Consider the following 23,842-nt stretch of genomic DNA (forward strand, 5'->3'; position numbering starts at 1 on the left):
TTAGACATTTAGTAATTTACAAACAGCCCAATATTATCTATATAATTTTTTTTTTAAAGAGATAATCTAATCTAATCTAGTCTTCGGTTTATATACCGGGTCATCTCTCATCACAGCTCGACTCGGTTTACAAATAGTCAGGAGACCAGAATATATATAAAATGAAGGTAAATAAAAATAGTAAAATTTAAATTAATAACTGTCATAAAAATTGATCTTGCTGATGATATCTCTATTTTAATTCCTTTAAATGATCTAACTAATGATATTTTAAAACACATTTCTCATATCATGACCAAGATAGAGCAATGGACAATCAATTTTAAATTGAAACTCAATACAGAAAAGACAAAAAATTTTCTGGCAAATGCAAAAGACAAAATAACCAGACCATCGCTTTGTTTAAATGGATATGACTACCCAATCTCAAAATCTATAAAAATATTGGGAGTCATACTAGATTCAAAATTATCTATGGTAGAACATACAAATCTAGTGTTAAGGAAGTGCTTTTTTAGCACTATGGAAATTAAAAACCATCAAAAAATACTCTGGTCCTCTTTCTTTTAGATTATTAGTGCAGGCACTAGTTTTATCCATACTAGATTACTGTAATATTGTTTATTTGAGAGCCCCAAAGAAAATCTTGAGAAAAATGAGAATAGTACATAATACGGCTATCTGATTGATATTTGGATTGAAGAAAAATTACCATATTACTGCTGCAAATTACCTTACTGCTGCATTGGCTCCTAGTGGAGGCACGAGAACTATTCAAATTTTCTTGCATCTGTTTTAAGCTGGTTTGGGAATTTGCCCCCAATTACCTTTAATCTCATTTTGTGTTATACAATCCAACGAGGATAACAAGGAATTCCAATTTATTTGCTTATCCAAAAATTACTGGCTGCAGATACAAGACTTTTTTGGATAGGACCCTTGCATTTCAAGCAAGTAAGCAGCAGCCCTGGTCGGGTAATTATATTGGTGGAGTTATGTTGTCTTATGGTACATTTCGAAAAGTAATTAAGTCAGCATTGTTTGATAAATTTATTTCCTAAATGAGGATATTACTGTAAATCATAATTCTACATTGAATATATTAGGAAAACTGTTGTATTTTAATTATTTGTATTTCGCTGATTGTCCATTCTTCTACTGTGTAAACCGCCTAGAAATTGTTTGTTTATGGTAGTATGGAAGAATAAAGTTATGTTATGTTATTGTTATTGATTAGTGGATTCTACAGGTAAACTTTTTAAATACTGTGAAAAAAGCAAGGTTTTTTTAAGGTTTTCCGAAACAGTTATAATTGGCCTATCGTTCTAATAGAACCCGGCAGTCTATTCCAACTTGAAAGTCTAAGACTGACAAAGTTTCCCAGCTGATTTAATTCCGTTAAAAGAAGGAAGCGATAACTTATACTTCTGTATACTCATTGCATAGCAGGATCTGTATGCATTCCAACATAAAGGAATCCAGGGGTCAAATATTCCATAAAGAAGTTTAAAAATAATACTTGTGCATTTAAATTGGATCCTGTAACAGAAAGGAAGCCAATGAAACTTTCTAAGCAAAGGAGAGATATGATCAAACTTTTGTTTCCTGAAAATAAGTTTCGTCACTGTATTTTGTAACAACTAAAGGCATTGCAAGCTGCCTTGCTTGATACCCAGATACACAGAGTTACAATAGACCAATTGAGCAAGCACAGTGGGCTGAACCAACAATGAGAAATGCTCCTGATGGAATAGTTATCTAACTTTTTTCAACATGCGCAGACTGAAGAAGCATTTTCTCACTAACAAATTTATCTGCTCACAAAATGAAAGGGATGAGTCCAAGATGATACCCAAAACTCTGGAAGAGAACTCAATGTGTAGCGTGATACCAGATTTCAATGTAACAGAGAAAGAAACAATTTCCAACTTTGGCCTGATCCACAATAATTTTGTTTTTGTAGCATTCAATTTCATTTGAATGGACATTGCTCATGAAGCTTAGAAACACAGCAATCTATATTTGTAACCAAGTTATTAAGATCAGAATCAACTTCCAACAAAATAAAAATATTGTCTGCATATGCAAACAGTCTCCACAGATGTGAGACAAAAGTTATTCAATGAGGTCATATAGATCACAGTTCTTCAACCGCCGGTCCGCGGACCGGTGCTGGTCCGCAGAAAATTCCTGCTGGTCTGCGCAGGACCGGCGAGATCAACTTCTTCAATTTCCTGTCGGTCCGCGCAGGACCGGCAAGATCGAGGAGCTGTCCTTCGCGCAGGGCCGGAGAGATAATAGGGAGCCTCACACTGTGCTTTCTCCCCTCCAAGCGGCTCTCCTTACAAACGCAGCGATTGAAGAAGGAAGCCTTGGAGCTTTTGCTGAGTCGGGCCGCCTCTGATGATGCAACTTCCGCTTTCCTCAGAGGCGGTGCGACCCAACAAAGGACCCGAGGCTGCCTAACTGAATCGCAACGCTGGCAAGTAAGGAGAGTTGCTAGGAGGGGAGAAAGCTACTGGGCATGGTGAAAAAAAAAAAAAAGGGACAGCTGCTACTGTACCTGGATAGGGAGAAGGAGAGATGCTGCTGGGAGGGGGGAGGGAAAGGAGTCTGGGAAGCTGCTGGGCAAGGGGAAAAAGGGACAGCTGCTACTGGATCTGGATAGGGAGAAGGAGAGATGCTGCTGGGAGGGGAGGAGGGAAAGGAGTCTGGGAAGCTGCTGGGCAAGGGGAAAAAGGGACAGCTGCTACTGGACCTGGATAGGGAGAAGGAGAGATGCTGCTGGGAGGGGAGGAGGGAAAGGAGTCTGGGAAGCTGCTGGGTAAGGGGGAAAAAGGGACAGCTGCTACTGGACCTGGAGGGAGGGAGAAGGAGAGATGCTGCTGGGAGGGGAGGAGGGAAAGGATGAGAGTTACTGCTCTTCAATCTCTCCCTTAGTACGGGTATAGTCCCGTTGGACTGGAAAACGGCTAACGTCATTCCACTCCATAAAAAAGGTTGCAGAATGGAGGCTGCAAACTATAGACCGGTGAGTCTCACATCAATAGTGAGCAAGCTGATGGAAATTCTAATCAAACGTCAATTGGATACGATCCTGAATGAGGAGAATCTACGGGATCCCCGTCAACATGGATTTACTATGGGGAGATCCTGCCAATCCAACCTGATCAGCTTCTTTGACTGGGTGACGAGGAAGCTGGATGTTGGGGAGCCCCTGGACATCGTATACTTAGACTTCAGCAAAGCTTTCGATAGCGTACCAAACCGCAGGCTGTTGAACAAAATGAGTTCTATAGGATTGGGTGACACTTTGACAAAATGGGTTGAGAACTGGCTTGGAGGCAGGCTTCAGCGGGTGGTGGTGAATGGCACCCCCTCTGAAATGACAGAGGTGATCAGTGGAGTGCCGCAGGGCTCGGTCTTGGGCCCGATCCTGTTCAATATCTTTATAAGAGACTTAGCAGAAAGGCTTCGAGGTAAAATAACGTTATTCGCAGATGACGCCAAACTATGCAATGAAGTAGAAAGGAGTGCAATGGTCAAAAACTCAATATCCGACAATATGACGCACGACCTACTCCTATTGGAGCGCTGGTCTAGGATCTGGCAACTAGGTTTCAATGCCAAAAAATGCAAGGTCATGCACCTTGGCAGCCAAAATCCATGCAAAAGTTACGCCCTTAATGGCGAGACCCTAGCAAGGACTGTAGCAGAACGGGACTTAGGGGTGATCATCAGTGAAAACATGAAGACTGCCAATCAAGTGGAGCAGGCTTCATCTAAGGCTAGACAAATCATAGGGTGTATACGTAAAGGATTCGTCAATCATAAGCCTGAAGTCATTATGCCACTGTATAGATCCATGGTGAGACCCCATCTGGAATACTGTGTACAATTCTGGAGGCCTCATTACCGCAAAGATGTGCTGAGACTGGAGTCGGTCCAGCGAATGGCCACCCGGTTGGTCTCAGGACTCAAGGACCTCCCGTACGAGGAACGGCTAGATAAGTTGCGGCTATACTCACTCGAGGAACGCAGAGAGAGGGGAGACATGATCGAGACGTTCAAATATCTCACGGGCCACATCAAGGTGGAAGAAGATATCTTCTTTTTCAAAGGTCCCACGGCTACAAGAGGGCATCCGTGGAAAATCAGGGGAGGGAAGCTGCACAGTGACACCAGAAAGTACTTTTTCACCGAGAGAGTGGTAGATCGCTGGAATGATCTTCCACTTCAGGTGATTGAGGCCAACAGCGTGCCCGATTTTAAGGCAAAATGGGATCGTCACGTGGGTTCTCTTCACAGAGAAAGGTAGGGGTGGGTCATTAAGGTGGGCAGACTAGATGGGCCGTGGCCCTTATCTGCCGTCTATTTCTATGTTTCTATGTTTCTAAGGGAGAAGAAAAAAGGAAGGAAACAGCTTGCAGGGAGATTAGAGGAGGGGAAGGGGAGAGATAGGAATGAGATGGGAAGGGGGGGTCAGCAGAGAAATTGAGAGGGACAAAGATGCTAGATCTGGTGTAGGAGAGATAAAAATGAAGAGAGCAGTGAAGCTGGAGTGAATCGTGTAAAAAGGAGAGAGTGGCATAGGCTGGATGGAAAGGGGAGAGGGGCATAGAAAGAAGACAAATACCATATGGAAGGGGGAGAGGTCAGACAGTAGATGGAAGGGGCAGATGCTGGATTGAAGAGACAAGAGGGCAGACGCTGGAAGGAAGAGAGTGAAAAGAAGATGAAAGCAGAAACCAGAGACAACAAAAGGTAGAAACAAATAATTTTATTTCTATTTTGTGATTAGAATATATCAGATTTGAAATATATATCCTGCTAGAGACATAACTGGGGACTGCAGTATTCTGTTAGCATGATATTTCTATGAACTTGGCTTGTTCAGTTTTCTTGATAGTAGAAGGGATATATGTGAAGGGGAGGGGAGACAGGGGTTTTGTTGATCCGTGCTCTGTATATTTGTATTTATAAAATCACAATTGTTCAGAATATTGTTTCTTTTTATACTTTAATAAAATACGTTCAATATAAAATCATAATTGCGGCTTGTGCAGATGGGATCAGATGGTTTGCGGGGACCGAGCTCGCGGAGATGGAGCGTAAACGGGGTTTTTAAATTTTAGTCCTAGTAGTTTGCCGGTCCACAAAATAATTATTTTATTTCTGCCGGTCCACGGGTGTAAAAAGGTTGAAGAACACTGATATAGATGTTAAAGAGTATCGGTGACAAAGGGGAGCCCTGAGGAACTCCACATCCAGGCTTCCAAGTAAATGTTTTGCCATCCAAATGAACCTCATAAGATTGTAATAATAGAAATTTAGTAAACCAATTCAAAACTACTTGATTTAGACCTATATCTGATAGCATATGGATCAAAATATCATGATGAACTACATTGAATGTGGCCGATAGATCAAATTGCAACAATATTGCATATTTGTTCTGCGCTCGTATGTTTTGAATCTTTGAGATTAATGACAATAGGAGAGTTTTGGCTACTTAGGTACAGTCAAACCTCGGTTGCGAGTAATGCGGTTTGCGAGTGTTTTGCAAGATGAGCAAAACATTCTCACAAATCATGACTTGCAATTGCAAACCGAGCATTGACTCAATTTACGAGCATCGCTCCCCCCCCACCAAGAACCGGCATCGTTCCCACCCAGCTCGCGAATGCCAACCCCCTCCCCACGAACATAAGCCTTACCCCATCTGGCACCGGCAAGCAGCCCACAGGACATGCCTGTGAACGAAGATACTTCCTGTTGCCTGGGCCTTGAGCATCTGTGCATGCTCAAGGCCTTCTGATTCTCGCTCTCTCCGAGATTCTCATTGTTCATGTTATTCGCTCATTCATGATGCATGATTTTGCCTATCCACAGTTGCATCAATTGCAACCAATATTCCCTATTTGCGCCTATATGCACTATCTGTGTTAGTGTATTCGCAGACTAGTGCTTTAAAAAACAAACAAATCAATCAAAAAAACAGCTTTCACTTTCACCTCATGGGCAGGCTTTGCTTTGAGATATTGCCCCCAAGCATCTGGAGAATGAATTACAAGTACTTCAAGTGCTGTCCCATGCAGGAACCTAACCCTATTTTCACTATAGGATCCACTGTTCACTTTCTACAGTTTTGAGGTGGAACGCGTACTGCTGGAACCTAATCTCTATTTTCCCATAGACTCAAGGTTTCGTTATTCACAATTTCGTGGTTCACAAACATTTTCAGAAACCATACTAACACAAATAATGAGAACTGACTGTAATCAAAAATTATAAAAGGGATAAAAAGAAAATCAGTTTATACTGTATGCATTTTAAGTTAATACATAATCTCTGTCAATGTAAACTTTCAAGTGTATCCTCTTTTGGCCAGCCTCCTACCTGAGGACCCTTGGGGTTGTTGTTAAACTCTTCAACCAAGTTCATCCTTTGGTTGGGATTGACAGAGCCATCCACGACATTATAAGTTAGGCCGATGCGCTTCAGGTGCCCTGCTACAACTTTCAGCATGCTTGTCCATTGGGAAACTATCACACTAGGAGAAAGCAACGACAAAAAGTCATTGGATGAGAACTGTGTCCATCTTAGTGTTTAGAGGCCACGATTAGTCCAAGCAGAAGAACCTTTACATCATCTATGGAAAAAACCTAGGAAGATCATGGGCCAATATGCAAAAGAAACTCCTGCCCAGTTAAACTCAGCCAGCAAGGTATCTGGCAATATTTAGTGGCCCTTAAGTGGTTTTAGTTATTTACCTATCAAATTTATATCCTGTACAATTCAGTGTACTAGATGGGCTACAATAAAACATGCAAAAGCTACAAAACTGGTGCTTAAATGGACCTACAGACTAGAAGCAGAGAAAACTCAAATATATCAAAGGAATTTGATATATTTGAGTTTTCTCTGCTTCCAGTCTGTGTCCCTTGTAGCTTTTGCAAGTATTCTTTTTGCTTATATTGGGGTGATTTTGTATTATTACAATAAAACATGCACACCAAAAAGGACAAACTCAAGACAAATTATAATAGTTAAAATTTCAATACAATAGCAATACATTGATCATCTAATTTCCAACTCGGAAAATCTCCCTATAGCACTAGCGCATTAATCAACTCTAACGGCCTCTTTTACAAAGCCGTGCTAGTGGCTGCGCTGCACTAACGGCCCCAAAGCCCATAGAGATGTAAAGGGCTTCAGGGCTGTTGCTGCGCGGCTTTGTAAGAGAGGCCATAAGACTGCAGAAACAAAATAGTTTTCAGCTCTTTTTTGAATACACTGAAGCTTTTTTGAATACACTGAAGGTGATAAAGTGCTCCATAATTTGGGACCAGCTTCCTTAAACAAGGTTTTTCTGTACACCTCTAGGCAAATCAACCAAAAAGAGGGAATCGCCAGCAAAACATTAATTGCCGACTGCAAGGCTCTAAGTTCAAAGCTGAAACAATAATGGGGAAGACCATGCCGTTAGGGCTTAAAAATCAAACAAAGAATCTTAAAATAGATTCTTTGTTCTATTGGAAATAAATGAAGAGATTGTAAAAGAAGTAATATGAACATATCAGGCCGTGCCAGTCAGAACTCTGGCAGTAGCATTTTGCGCTACCTGCGATTGCCTAAACACTATCTGATTAGTGCCAGGGTGGTCTAGAGCTGAAGCTGGAACTGGTTAGCAGGAGTATTTAGTCTACTAACCAACTATGCAAGCAGATAAAGTTAGGACAGTAAAGATGATGTCCCAACTTTATCCATCGAGCTAACCAAGCTTCAGTCTGAACATCAGCTGATGCCCTGTTAACTTTGGGTCATCACACATATCTGGATATTCAGTGCTGGATTCCGGACATGGCCAGGCATTGAATATCTGGGGTTAATTCTGCCTCCAGCTATAAGTGGCTTACAAACTGCTGACCGCCACAGCCTAAACACAGCCTTGTGTTGCTAGCTGCAAAGATCTGTTGTTAAATAAGCAAAAATAACCATTTTGAAGGTTGACCACACTGTTAACAGTGTCCAGGAGGGTATGAATGTTAATTCTACCTGCTTCTTGATACTATTCCACTCTATTCTTCTTTTTGTTTCTTAAACTTGTTTGAGGATTCCCAAGATCCTCTCGGGGGGTGGGGTGGGGGATAACACAGACACGTGTTTTGCGGAGACGCCGGTTGACGAACATGCATTGGTGGTGCGCATTTTTCAGCGGGAAGAGGGGTGTCAAAATCAGTCCTCGAGGGCCGCAATTCAGTCGGGGTTTCAGGATTTCCCCAATGAATGTGCATGAGATCTATTTGCATGCACTGCTTTCATTGTATGCTAATAGATCTCATGTATATTCATTGGGGAAATCCTTAAAAACCTGGCTGGATTGCAGCCCTTGAGGACTGACTTTGACATCTGTGATTATTCTTCAGGTGGGTGGGGATCCTATTTTTTCAAGGGGCTTTTGACTTCTGCATGCACTCCTGTACAGCCCACCTTGGCGCAAGCTCTGGCCCAGCTCCCCGTCTTCGTCAAAGCGGCCATGTGTCTTTTAAATATAATTAAATATTTTTTATATTAAATCGTTCAATTTCCTGTCTATTTTCTTTCTTTTCATATCATATATTATAACATCTATTTTGTTAACTCTCTATTATATAAATTGTATTTAAGCCTTTTAATAAATTTCATTTGCATTTTAGAATGTTTATTACATTCTAGTTCTACTGTAAGAGAGACGTTAGAAAAGAATACATTTGAAGCTAATCTAAGCATTCTAAATCGTTGTATTTTAAAACACAGAAATCTTTTCCTTTAAAATAAAATAAAATAAAATCATTCATTTTTTTGTTTTTTTTTTTGCTATATAATCAATATATGCTATATAATCAATATATGTTAATATAATTCAATTTTCATCATTTCTAATCAATATATTTAAAGACATATTAATCAAATTAGGATGACATAGGCACTTCTTGAGTTTGAATAAATCTTTCTAGTTTCTCTGCATCATCAAATGTTAAAGTTTTGTTTCCGATGGTAACCTTCATGTTTGCAGGATACATTAAACCAAATTTTGCTCCCAATTCTCTTAGCTTTGGTCTCAATTCCAACAGCTTTTTTCTTTTTATTGCTGTGTTTTTAGCGAAGTCAGGAACAAAATGGATGTAAACATCTTGATATTTAAGTCCTTTATTTTGTTTTGCTAGCTGAAGTATTTCTAAGACCTGTTGGTGGCGCAATAGTTTGAATATAAATGGCCTTGGCAGATGTTGATTTTCTCCTTTTTTCATAGGCACTCTATGTGCCCTTTCTACCTCTATGGGATAGTTTGTTTTTATCGGAAGTAGTTTGGGAAGCAGATTTTCAATAAAGGCTACCGGATTTCCCTTCTCTGCTCCTTCTGGTAATCCAATCAAACGGACATTACTTCTTCTTTCTCGGTTCGAATAATCTTCAATTTCTTTAGTAAGTAGATCTATTTTTTTCCTATCTGCTCGACTGCAGCATGCTTCTTCTTCTACAATCATCATTCTTTCTTCTAGGTTATTAGATTTTAATTCCAGGAGATCCATTTTTTTGTTTAATGTGGAAACTTCCTCCGATATATTCGTTACTTTTTTAGTTAAAATTGATAACATTTCTTTTATTTCTTTCAGTTCTTTTATTACTTCTACATCTGCCATCTTTAAGCCTGACTCCTGTTCCGGTTTTGCTCTCTTACTGCTTCCAGACATCGCAAAGTCATTCTTGTTTTGTTTTCCTGTTGCCATCCTTTTATCTTATCTTCTTTATTTAGTCTAAGCACTTTTTTTTTTATCCAATTTTAAATCTTTTTGACTTTTTCCGGATTTTCAAGGTCTTTTCTCTGGAGCTCACTTATTAGCCGACCTTCCTCATGCGCGTCCAAGCCACGCTCTTAAAATTTATTCTCTTAATGTCAATGGTCTTAACCATCCAATCAAAAGAAAGAGAATACTGAATTTTCTTCATAAGCAAAACGCTGACATATATTTCATACAAGAGACCCATCTGACAGGACTTGAATCTAATAAACTAATAGGGGGTTGGGTGTCCAAATGTTTTTTTGCACCTGCTATTGGTAAAAAAGCGGGAGTAGCTATTCTCATAAATAAGAAATTCATAGCAGATTTCAAATTAATAAAATTTGATCCACTAGGAAGATGGGTACATATTAAAATGAATCTGAGAAATACAACCCTGGATTTATTTAATTTATATGCTCCTAATTCAAATCAAATGGAGTTTTTCAAAAATATTCAACAGATATTACTACCACTGGCTGCTTCTAATTTAATAGTAGCTGGAGATTTCAATGCTGTAATGGATCCTATTTTGGATAAAAAACCAAGTAAAATTATGAAATCATTAGGATTAGACAATTTGATACAATCTTGTGATTTAGTTGATATATGGCGTATCCTTCATTTTAATGATCAGGAATATTCTTTTTGTTCTCAGGTCCATAAATCCTTTTCAAGAATTGATTATATATTTGTTTCTAATAATATTGCACAAAGAGTGATAAAAGCAGTTATTGATCCTATAATTATTTCAGATCATGCTGGTGTGTGGGTTGATCTGCAGGATGATATATCAGTTTTTTCTAAACCAATTTGGAGATTTGATAATGCTTTGCTTGCAGACATGAACTTTATAGAAGATATTAAAGTAAAAATGGATGAATTTTTTCAAATTAATAATTCAGACAACATAAATATTGAAATTTTATGGGATGCTTATAAAGCAACAATGAGAGGAAATATTATATCATATTCCGCATATAAGAAAAAACAACTTAAAAAACAATTTATTGAATTGGAGCAAGAAATTAAATTACTAGAACATAAATTAATTATAAAATGGGAACATGATACATTACAGAAATTATTAAAAACAAAAGTTAAATATAATGAGATTTCTTCTCAATTTGTAAGAAAAGATATGTTCTATAGACAAGTACAGTATTATGGAAATTCAAATAAGGCTGGAAGATTGTTAGCAAATTTTATTAAAGCAAAAAAAAGAAAAACTAAAATAATTGCAATTAAAGATAAGCAGGGCAATACACACACCAACATTGAAGAAATTATAAAACAATTTCTTGATTTTTATAAGGATTTATATACTTCTAATACTTATGAAAATAAAGAACAAGATGGTTTAGAGTTTTTAAAGTCATTTATTGGACCAAATGTTCCGGATCATATAAAAAGAAGCTTAGAAGAACATATATCTTTAAAAGAAATAGAATCAGCATTGAAGGCTCTTAGAGTTGGATCCGCTCCAGGTGGAGATGGATATACTGTTGAATATTATAAAACATTTCAAAATACTTTATTACCTTATCTATTAAATTTATACCAATATCAAATGAATAATGGAAATATATCAGGAACTATGGCTGATTCTGTTATAATTGTCTTGCCAAAACCAAACAGGGATCCGACATTGATTACAAACTATAGGCCTATATCTTTGATGAATGTAGATGCTAAATTAATTGCTAAAGTGCTAGCTATAAGGCTAGCAAAAGCTCTTCCTTTTATCATTGATGTACATCAAACAGGATTTGTTGCTAAAAGACACTCTTCACATAACACTAGATTAGCATTTCATTCTTTAAATTTAGCAAAAAATTTGAATGATCCAGCTTTTCTAATATCATTAGATGCAGAAAAAGCATTTGATAGAGTAGAATGGAAGTTTATGTATCAAGCTCTAGAATGGTTTGGTGTAGGACCTGGTTTTATTAAAATGATTCAAACATTATATAGCTCCCCTGGAGCAAGATTAAATATAAACAATAACTTATCTGATAAATTTAACTTGCTAAGGGGAGTTAGACAAGGTTGTCCTTTATCTCCCTTACTTTTTGATATCGTTCTGGAACCCTTATTAATTGCAATAAATCAAACTAAGGGAATAAAGGGAATCACATTTTCTAATTGGGAATTTAAATTATCTGCGTATGCAGATGATATTTTATTATATTTAAGAGAACCAGAAGACACCATTCCAGATCTACTTAACTTAATAGAAAAGTTTGGAAAGTTTTCTGGATATAAAATCAATTGGGAAAAATCTGAAGTTCTTCCAATTAATATCCATTGTACCAAAGGATTATTTGATTCATATTCATTTAAATGGAAAGAGGAAGGACTAAAATATTTAGGTATTCTTATAAAAAATACAATTGATGACACAGTAAAAGAGAATGAAAAACTTTTATTAAAGAAAATAACAGAAATGTGCGAGCAATGGAATCCTTTACATCTTTCTTGGTGGGGAAGAGTTCAAACAATTAAAATGATGATTTTACCTGTGGTTTGTTATCAAATGAGTATGAGCCCAATATTTTTTCAGGGGTCATTTTATAAAAAGTTAAACAGTATACTAACAAAATTTGTTTGGTTTGGGAAAAGACCCAGAATCGCTTTAGCATCATTACAAAAAACAATTAAGGAGGGAGGGGTAGATTTTCCAAATTTCTATAGGTACCATCAAGCCTATATTTTAAGACAGGGTATGTATTGGATCCTCCCAGATCTCATGGAAAATGTACCTGATTGGTTATATTTAGAATGGCGCCTCATGTTCCCTTTACATCCAGAACATTTCATTAGTATAACAATGCCCAGGAGTTATAAAGATCATAGAATTCTAATAGATACATGGAAAACATTAAGATTTATAAGCAATTTATCAACAAATCCATTGGCTAAATCTTTAAATCAATCTATTTGGGTAAACTCCAGGATCAAAATTGGTGGATTTAAAATAGTATGGAAACAATGGATAATAGCAGGTATACGTACTTTAAAAGATGTAATAATAAATGGATCACTGCTTAGTTTTTCACAATTGCAACAAAAATTTGGATTAGAAAAAACACAATATTTTAAATGGATGCAATTGAAGCAGGCTATTCAGGAAGGGTTCCCTGAATGGAAGAATCTTAATAATCAATATAGTTTGCCAATCCTTTGTTTTCAAGCAGATTTTCTAGGACACCAAGCTGCAAAATGGTATAAGATTATATATGAATTTTCAAACAAAAAAAAGAGAACAGGACTTAGGGACATTTGGAGTATTGAGATAGGACAGACAATTTCTGCATCTCAATGGCAAAAATTTTGGTCCTGGAGAATACATACTACAAGGTCAGCATCTATGAGTCAAACATGGATGTTTTTATTACATAGAGTTTTATGGACCCCTACAAGATTACAGAAATTAGATAGTAGTAGATCTAATAGATGCTGGCATTGTAAGATAGAAGTGGGGACATTAGATCATTTATTATTCTTTTGTCCCTGTATTAATTCCTTTTGGAAATTAATTTGGCCCCAAATTAATAAATTATTAGAAAATCATGTTGGACTATCATATGATACAATATTATTTGGAACAACAATGAGAACACAGAGTCCGATATCAGCTAACAATAATAAACTTTTATTAATTCTAACAGGGGTCGCCATTCAGCAAATTACTCAGAATTGGAAAGATTACACTAAATTAAATTACACTTTCTGGTGGAATTCAATTTGTCATATATATAAAATGGAAAAAGTAATGGCATTACAACAAGGTTATATTAAAAAATTTAATAAAATATGGGGACCATTGACAAATTATTCTACTGATCAGATATCATAACACATGTATAGAACATATAGAGGGGGTAGGGAAGGGAAAAATATTGTAATAATAATATGATATAAAATTTTGATAAAGGGTTTCTTTAATTTACAATGTAAGAACATTTATTGATAATTTCAAGTGTTTCTTCATAATTGAATGTAATACATGTATTTCACTTGATGTAAGAATTTAAAAAAGAATAAAAATTATTTACAAAAAAAAAAAAAAAAAAGCGGCCATGTGTCTCATGGGACAAGGATTTTCTATTTGCAGATGCATTTTTGCCTGATGAGAACTTGGACCCCTTGTTGGATTCCAAAGATCCTCTCGGGGAGGGAGCGGGAGGGGGGAGGAAAAACACGGACATGTGTTTTGCGGAGACGCCAGCTGGTGAGGATGCATTGGTGGTGCGCATTTTTCAGCAGGAAGAGCCATAGGAACTTATTCTCCAGGTTTCATCAGTTTTGTGCTTTGAGGAAGACGCGAAGGGGCCCACGCGTGTGGTAGACCCCATGCTTCAGGGGATCTGTTCAGCTTCCTGTTCTTTTTCTATGCATCAGGATATTCGGGATGTAGTGTACGCACAATGGAAGGCACTGGAAGTGCCATTTCATTTAGTGCCGCCCATGGCTTGGCTGTATCCCATTCCTGATTGGGATACCCTGAAGTCTCCTGTGGTTGATGTGGTGGTCTCGGCCATCACACATTGGCATACAGTGCCTGTTGAAGGTGGCTCAGCCTTGTGGTACTCTCCGGATCGTAGGTTGGAGTCTCTTCTTAAGCAAAGTTTGAAGTGGCTGCCCTGGCGGTCCAGGTGGCGATGTGTGGCAGTCTGGTGGCTTGTGCTTGTCAGTGGTCCGAGCGTGTTCTTGACCGGAAGTCTGATGACTGGTTCTTGGTGGATCAGGAGATTGCTAAAAATTGAGCTGGGCGCTTATTTCTCAGATGCTATGTATGATCTGCTGTGGGCTTTGGCCAAGTTCACGGCTTTCAGAGCAGTTGCTCGCCGTACCCTGTGGCTCTGGGGTTGGTCGGTAGATGTGGCGTCTAAGGCTAAGCTTAGAAAATTTCGCTTCCGGGGTTCTCTCTTGTTTGGCGAGGATTTGGACAAGTTGATTCAGGCCTTGACTGATTCTAAGGTGTCCTGCCTTCCCGAGGACTGTTCTCACCCGCCTTTGCGGGGTGGCATCACCCGGGAGTGTTTGCATGATTTTTGTTGATTCTGTCCTAGTCGGGGGAGGGGGGGCTTCTTTTTCTTCCAGGGGCCATTTCTTTCAGTGCATGTAGAACTTTCGGGATGCCCACCAGGAGGGGGGGTGGTCATGACCCCTCTGGAGGCCCCTCTGCCACCCACCCGGCCGAATGTTCCTTGCAGGCCCTTCCCCTGCCGGTGGGAGCCCAGTTGCAGGAGTTTTACCAGGGGTGGGCCGAGATCACAACAGATCAGTGGGTCCTAGAAGTGATTCAGTACGGTTATGCGCTGGAGTTTTCCTGGCCCTTGCCAGATTGTTTCCTCTCTTCTCCGTGTCAGGCAGCTTGGAAAAAAAGTGGGCTTTTCGTCAGATGCTGCAAAGGTTGCTCAACCTCAAGGCAGTGGTCCCAGTGCCCTCTCAGGACGTTCGCACCGGCAGGTATTCCATTTTCTTCATGGTGCCCAAGAAAGAGGGGTCTTTTGGCCCATTTTGGATCTGAAAGGTGTCAACTGGGCGCTCTGGGTTCCGTCTTTTCGCATGGAGTCCCTGATATCTGTTATTCTGGTGGTCCAGCCTGCAGAGTTCCTGACTTCCCTTGATCTGATGGAGGCCTACTTGCATGTTCTGATTCAGGCCTTCCATCAGCGTTTCCTTTGCTTTACGATTTTGGGAAAGCACTATCAGTTTTGTGCGCTTCCTTTTGGTCTAGCCACAGCTCCGCAAACTTTCATCAAGAATATGGTGGGTGGTGGCGGCGGTGGCCTTACGCAAGGAGGACATCCTGGTTCATCCCTATCTGGACAACTGGTTGATTCGAGCAAAGTCCTTTCAGGAGAGCTTCCGGGTTACAACGGGTTGTGGAGTTCCTGCAGTCACTGGGATAGTCAACTTGTCCAAGAGCCAGTTGGATCAGTCTCAGCATCTGGAGTACCTCGGTGTTCTCTTCGACACCTGCCTGGGGAAAGTCTTTCTTCCAGAGGCCCTGTGTGCAAGTTGCAGTCGCAGATTCGCTTCTTGATGGATTGTCTGTGTCCTTGGGTGCAGGATTTTCTGCAGGTCTCAGGTCAATGGCGACCTCACTGGACATGGTCATGTGGGCTCGGGCTCACATGTGCCCACTTCCATATGCTCTTCTTTGGCAGTGGTCGCCTCAGATGCATGATCTGGACTTTCTTGTTCCACTTTGGGGGTTAGTTTATCGCATCTTCTACTGATGGTTACAGTCTTCCAATCTGGCGTAGGGAGTGAGTCTGGATCAGCCTCAGTGGACAGTGCTCATCACAGAAGCCAGTCTCCTCAGTTGGGGAGTTCAGTGTCTCGGTCACTCGGCTCAGGGCAGCTGGTCTCCGGAGGAGGCGTCCTGGTCGATCAATGTTATGGAGACCAGAGCCATCCGGTTGGCGTTACTAGCATTCCAGACATTGCTGAAGGGCAAATCGGTTCGGGTTCTCTCTGAGAATGCCATAGCAGTGGCTTATGTCAATCGTCAAGGGGGAACCAAGAGTCGTCTAGTGATGCAGGAGGCTTCTCTGCTCATGGCTTGGGCAGGAGAATGTCCAGGTGGACTTCCTCAGTCGTCACGTGCTCGATCCCAGTGAGTGATGTGTAGGTCCAGCAGCTTTCGAGTTGATTATGCAGGCTTGAAGCCAGCCGATCATGGACCTGATGACGCCAACAGCGAGTAATAAAAGTTTTTCGGTTGTGGCTAAAAGACTGTGTGAAGCGATGTTGACCTGGGAGATTACCTTGGAAAGTAAAGAATGTGATTTCCCTAATGCAGCCGTGAAACACCGTCAACGTCGGAAGGCTGAAAGATCATAAAGATTAAGTAAAGATACTCTGGGAAGTTGTGTGTGAAAAGTCTACAATTACTGCAGCAAGTATTGTGTGCAATATATTGTTTCTTGTTGGACTGTCAAAAGAATGTGGAAAAAGTCGCCTGTCTAATTGAAGAGTTTTAATACTGTTTGAAACATTTTTGAAAATATTTAAAGCTTTTTGAGCACCAGAGGGGAGGTTTTTATACCAGTGACTTAGCTAGGGAGTGTGGAGAATTTCTCCGTGTAACTCCTGTTGAAAATCTGAGGCTTTTCCTTCCCTCTGGTTTGGCTCATTCACTTTCCACAAATGGCAATGGTATATGAATAAATATGTGTTAAAATGCTGTAAATTTATTAGTTTAGTAGGAGCTGCCTCTTGGTTGGAGCAGTGTGTTTTGGTACTTTACTATTCCATACATTTGTAAAGGCATAAGACAATATATCATTTTGCTCAGTACTGTACAAATATGTGAAACACACACACACACACAAAAAAAAATCAAAGAAATAAATAAATGTTACCTTTTCTGGGCTTCAGAGCTACTTCGGATACTTTTTAATTCAGCCACAAGTGCCATGATCTAAAAGAAAAATTTCATTTTATGGTGGGTAACAGTTTAGGGCAAATTCGACTAGCCTTTATGCATGATTTTGTCCTTCTACCAGCAGATTTCTAACATCATTCTATACAGTATAGGGTCCTATGAAGCCCTCAGCACTCTAGTTTCCAAGCCCATAACAATAATATTCCTCCTTTTAAACTAAGAGGTCTAGAGAACTGCAATGTATGTCCTCACTACTATTGAGCCCAAAGGGACCCAAGCATCCAGCTAACCATTTCTATCTGTAGCAGAGCCAAGGTGAATCTTATTGCTGCTCTTTACTTAGAACAGGGATGTCAAAGTCCCTCCCCGAGGGCCGAAATCCATTCGGGTTTTCAGGATTTCCCCAATGAATATGCATGAGATCTATTTGGATGCACTGCTTTCATTGTATGCTAATAGATCTCAAGCATATTCATTGGGAAAATCCTGAAAACCCGACTGGATTGCGGCCCTTGAGGAGGGACTTTGACACCCCTTAGAATAAATAACAAGGAGAGAAAGATGGCCAAGTAAGGAAGTGCCAACTAAAAGGAAAGTCCATATGATCCAGACATGTCAAACTCTGGCCTGCGGTGTAGTAAAATTTGGCCCGCCATACAATTTCAACTTTCCACTTAAGCTGGCCCACCGGTACAAGCGCCACATCAGAACTTTCCTCTTAAGCTGGCCCGCCGGTACAAGCGCCACATCAGCAGCCTACAGAGGATCGCTGGTCGGCTGTAGCGATCCTTGCAGGCTGCCATAGCCTTCACAGCACATTCAATCTGCCACGGTCCCGCACGCAGAGGAGGGGCAGGACCGCGGCAGAGGGAACGTGCTGCGGAGGCCGACTCTAGAGCCTTTGCTGGGCACTCTCTCCCCCAGCGGCGCGATCATATCACGCTGGCTCAGCCTGAGCTTAAAGACATACACACACAAGAGAAGAAGGGGTTGAAACGAGAGAAACTTACTGAGCTGTCAGTCCCGGGGAGAGGCGGGATTTGGCTCAGTGCCGAGGGTTTCGTCTTGTCAGTTCTTGAAGAAGGCTCGATCCCGAACCCTGCATTTTCCCCCCTAGCATTTGTCTAGTGCTGTAGCTTCACATTGCACCCAGAGCTCTTAATGAAAACAAGCTATCCCGACATGAATAACTTAAATATGTAAAGAAGTCAAGATAGTTTAATCTGTGCTCCTAGCTGACACAAACCGTTGTGCTTATGGGACCATCTTTTTGATACCTTCTATTCAAGCTAAGAAATAAGATATCCTCTTAAAAAGCAATGGCTTTCCTTTAGCACCAGAAACCCAAACTATAGCCATTCTGACAGCCATTGAGCTGGTGTTAGACAGCAAGTATGAACTAGGACCTAAAAGAGAGAGGAAAAGTCTTTTTTTATTTATTTTGTTTACATCACAGAGCTGGCGTGGGGTTGGAGAGGTGGTAACCTTATACTTCTACTAAGACTAAGAGGTCCTTTTATTAAGGTGTGCATTTAGCGTGCGCTAAATTGGTTAGCATACCTTAATAAAAGGACTCCTAAGTATCTTAATAAAAAATTCAGTCCGCAACTATGTTTTAGATTTCGGCCCCTTATGTGATTGAATTTGACACCCCTGATATGATCTATAGGAAATGGGCACAAATCTTATCAGAAGCAGATAATCCAACCCCCCTATAATCAACAATTGGAGAATGAACCTCCACATTTCACTGCACTGTCCAAGTACCCCCAGCACCACCTGTGCTCCGATCTTTGTCCTCTTTCCTGCCCCTCCTATCCTCCATGGGAAGGTTCTTTGGTGGAACAGCTCTGCAGAGCCAAGGGGCACTACCTAAGTAATACCTTCTAGAGTCCCTGAATCTGTTCTTACTCTAGGTGGATCATAAGGAGCTTTGGGGAACTATCTTCTGGCAAACTCTGTGCTTTGGTCTCACCCAAATCATGAATCTGTTTTTTTTAGATCCTACCCAAAAAGGAGTTTCTCTCAAAGCTTAAATCTACTCTTGCTCAATAATTTCCTTTCCTTGAGATCTGTTAGATTAGTCCAGACTAGTGGGTTACGTCTACTCTTTAGCAGAAGGAAATAGAGAAGCTGAAGTTTCCAATGACATCATCAGTTTAACAGATGGTGCAGCAAGGCTAGAATTACCATATATACTCTAATATAAACCAAAGTGATCCAAAATGGGGGTCTTGTTTTATATTCGAGCTAACCAAAAATAAAGACAGAGATCTTTTAAGGAAGCCTGATGGAGAGGCTTGAAAGAAGGCCTTGCCAAGTTTCACAGCACTAAATTCAAATCTTACTAAGGTAAGACCATTCTGACTGGAGGATGAATGTGCTTGACAAACCACAAAAAAACACCACAAACCACATCTGATTGGGCTGGTATGGAGAATTTACTAGTCTTGCCCCTGAAACAAGAAAGTGAACATGTCCTTAAGCAAACTAAGATCAAACTTTGCTCCAATCCCTTCTGCAAAAAAGACAGAATAGAAGGGATATCCACTGTCCAAAAGGGATAAATTGAATGCTGGTGGTCATATCACAAACACTTTCCAAACCCTCACATAAGCCAAGAAGATAAATAACTTGCAGTTTTCAGCATAGGAGCAGCGATGGGAGATTGAAAACCCCTTCTGCTTCAGACAATGCCTTTCAAGTGCCAAGCCATAAAGCAAAAGAGATCTAGATTTCCATGACCACTGAACCATGACAAAGACCCAGTCCTCTCAACAACAGTATCAAAAAGCCTACTAGGAGATGTGTCAAATCTTCATGCCAAGGATGACGAGGTCAATCAGAGCTATAAGAATATCGGGAATGGCTGTTTCGCTATCCTGCACACAACTCGAGCAACAAGCAGTCACAGAGGAGAAACATACCGTAGCTGAAGTTCTGGCCAGGGCTATACTAATGCATCCAGTATGATGCCCCTGGATCTTTCTTGCCTGCTTCATCTGATGGGGGCAGAGAAATACTGACAAGCGCGCACCTGTTATACTGATGTAACTGTAATCTTCAGCTTCTCTGCCTCCATCTGCCGATGAGAGGATGTAACCATTAGTTTGAACTAGTATCGCAGGATGATAAAAGAATGGAATCTTGCTCAATCACACCTTGGGAATCATAACTGCTGACCAGTAACAGAATCCTAACAACCTTCTGGTGGTAATTACAGTGGCCATGGTTTTCCCCAAAGTGCCGATTATGATAGATAAAGCATCTACCATAAAGGCTCTGCGCCAGGTCCCCTACTAATTGTGACCATACACTGCCAAGACAGTATGTATGATCTGTTGAGACTAATATGAACAACTCTATGCCATTAGACCACTGTAGTGTATATTGCTGCCTGCAGCGCCAAGGCGAAGACCTCTAATGATTAAGTACCATCTCAATTTACCTATCCAGAACATCTTTGAATTTAGTACTGACTTCCCTGGAATAGTGGCATGACTGCTGAGATCAGAACATATAGAGCCTGCTCATCACTCTACTAATCTTCAAGCTCATGTACAGGTTATTCTACTCTACATCCCCCATTGTCTTAATTCCCAGGACTGCTGAAAGGGCTGCACGGATCTGTGTCATCTACCTTTGGGGATCTGCTACACCTGGCATGCAGCTAGGATTTCCCAGTCAAGCCCTGGAACTCAGTCTTTCATACCTCCCAGGAACTTTGGGGGGAATCCAGTCCCAAACACTGGATCTCTACTCTGGATCCAAATCTCATCTAGCCACTTCAAAGGCCCTGGGTACCAAGGTTACTTAAATGTCCCTGGGGGAAGAGTATAATGCCAACATCCCTGTCTCAAATAGAAAGCTTGATGCAACAAGAGTACAAGTTCCAAGAAAAATAGAGAAGCTCAGGAACCAACAGGAATAGGAGCTCAGGAACCAACAGGCTCCCAGCCCCCCAATTTAGGTCAACAGAGAAAGTGGACGGACCTGCTATCATTGTAGCCTGACTCCATCTCTCAGTCAAAATGGCTACCATTCCCACCATGGTAAAGGACCTCCGCTCCTATCTTTTGCACTGAACACAGGGACCTAACACATCATAGGGAACTCCCCTCTGTGGTCATCTGTGGCATAGGCCTACAGAGCTCTGATACTGCCATGGAAACATCCAGAAGCCAAGCAGCACATGTAACCTGTTTCCCATGGTGGAATGCCACTGGGAAATTCCCCAAGAATCTTGTTTCACCTATTCTGGCCCATTCGCAAGAACAGCTCTTCTCCCAGAATCCTGGAAACCTCCACTTCCCTCTTATGTTGTGATCTTTTACAACTTTATTTTTGCCTGCATCTCAACTACAGGTCTCTAAGCCAGATGTTCCCAGCAACTGTAAATATATTTCCTGGGAAAGTAAGGAAGGTGAAAGAGGAGAGCACCATGTTCCCATAGCTGTTACCCACAGACTGAAGGACTAGTAACCATGAGTTCTCAAGCCCTCTGCTGAAACCCCTGCTCAACTGGGGAAAGTTCAAAACTATAACCCCAAGAGCCAAGCTTCCTTCAATCAGCAGTCCCTGGTGCATAGACTCTCCTACTATCTACTGCAGTGTATGGCAAATTGTGTGCCACGAGATGCTGGTGAGGAGGAGAAGTACTGGCTTACTTCTTACAGGACAAGCCTCTTGCAATGAGAGGCATGTTCTGTAGGCAGTCAGTTGGTGCTGGTGCCTCTCCTCTCCAGCACTCCTCCATCTGCGTAGTAATAGCAGACTCATGGCCCCTTCTGGAGGGCCTTCCTACATGCACGGACATCGGCTTGATGACATCACACATGTACATGACATCATCGTGTTGGCATCCGTGCATTTACGGATGCCCTCCAGCTGCGGCCCCAAGTTTAGTGTGCTACAGTTTCAAAAGGTTTGTGGGACACTGATCTACTAAGAATTCTGGGTTGGTGAGGGCTACTTAGGAGCTTACATACAGTGAAGTCAGTCATGTCTCTATCTGTAGGTAGGGAGACAAAAAGGAAGTGTGCACTTTAAGTATTAAAATACAGTACCCAATACCATCACTTATATAAGAAATATTACATAATGACAGTCTTTACAGAACTATCACCAAGAGAAGGAAGGAAATCAAGAAACATTTCTAGTACCTTTGTATTCTCTCTGTGGGTTTCAAACAAATCAGCTTGGAAGCTGGTGCCATTAAGATAGACTGTGGAGTTGGGATCAGGGACGTTGAGCTCAGACAAGGTCAGAGCATTGAGCTGTTCTTCCAGTGAAAGCTCAATACCTTCATTCTTCAATTCTATTTGGTCCAGACTCTGGAACATTTTAACAAATACATAAAATAAATGCACCAAATGACAGAAACCTTTATTTTTTTACATTCTGCTCCCTTCCTTCCTTCCTTCCTTCTTCCATCCTAACAGTGCATTTAAAGGACCCAATTGAAAAAGGGCTGGAAGATTCTCCTCTCTGTGCTCCCTATGGCATCATATGACTGTCAGAATTTCCCCTCTTACATAGATCCTGATCACACAGATAAAGTACAATCATTAAAGTCTGCCAGGCTGGTGCTTAATTAACCCTGTTAAAGTGCCTCTATAGTCAAGTCATTTTGAGAGGCTAAACTGTTTGGAATCCTTCTCTTTTTGTCTATAATTCAACGAGTAGATAGGGATTCTAATTATGGGGACAATTTTATAAACTGTTTTCAAGCATAAAAAGGCATTTATAAAAGATTACCTTACAAATTACATGTATAAAAATGTGTATATGCCTAGATTTACATGATCTGGGGTGGAATTGCAATTTACATGTGCACTTTACACACTAATATTTATTCCTTCAACCTCAGCAGGTGTTAATGTCTATAATTTCAATCTGACAGCAATATCTTCTGGTTACTTTTCACCTTGTGGTGGGCTCCTTTTGCGTGGTAGCAGTGGCGCCACAGTGGGCTTCGATGCATTTACTGCGGTGGTGTCACTGCTGCGGCTTTGTAGGGGGGGGCAATATGTTTCATATTTATTTTGCAATGTCATTTCTATATACATCGATGTTTGTCTATTTTGTCATCTATAGGTATATATTATTTTTTCTTTACATACCTAAACATGTTTTCACATTGATATTTTCTTATTTTAGTTTCTTTCGTAAATTGATCATTTGTTCATTAATAAGGTTTACTTTGTATTATGGATCGCTTTTATTGATTTTTGTTACAATTAATAAAGAGTTTAGAAAAGTAAAAAGCACCCAATGAACAGCACCAATGGGTCCTTATATTAAATTGCAGCAAGCGCTTACGCGTATTAAAAAGGCTTACCATGGCATCCCACAGTAAATTTGCCTTTTTGTGTGCATACACCATGCACTAAGGGAAAATTAGATCTTACCTGCTAATTTACTTTCTTTTAGTCCCTCTAGACTAGCACAGATGGGTATTACGCACTCCTAACAGCAGATGGAGACCAAGAACTACTGAGCTTCAACTTAGCCTATAAGTAGGCTGTGCAGTCCCCTGAAGCCAGTCAACTGATAGTCAAGTAGATGTCAATAGGGCAAAGAACAAGCAAGCAAAACAGAAACAGCTCCCCACCTC

At 40.5% G+C, this 23,842-nt stretch overlaps 1 protein-coding gene across 2 annotated transcripts in view; it reads right to left on the reverse strand.

Moving 5' to 3' along the window:
* TTF2 (transcription termination factor 2) overlaps window positions 1–23,842 on the reverse strand; it is a 124,909-nt gene that overhangs the window by 14,046 nt on the left and 87,021 nt on the right. For both annotated transcript variants that reach the window (XM_033943407.1, XM_033943408.1), the window contains exons 18-20: window positions 22,389–22,559; window positions 17,204–17,262; window positions 6,400–6,553 (exon numbers count right to left, since the gene is read on the reverse strand). In XM_033943407.1, the coding sequence (XP_033799298.1) occupies window positions 6,400–6,553; window positions 17,204–17,262; window positions 22,389–22,559 (384 nt within the window). The remainder of the gene's footprint in view (window positions 1–6,399; window positions 6,554–17,203; window positions 17,263–22,388; window positions 22,560–23,842) is intronic.

The sequence above is a fragment of the Geotrypetes seraphini genome, chromosome 4 (genome assembly GCF_902459505.1).
Source record: "Geotrypetes seraphini chromosome 4, aGeoSer1.1, whole genome shotgun sequence".
Classification (NCBI taxonomy): domain Eukaryota; kingdom Metazoa; phylum Chordata; class Amphibia; order Gymnophiona; family Dermophiidae; genus Geotrypetes; species Geotrypetes seraphini.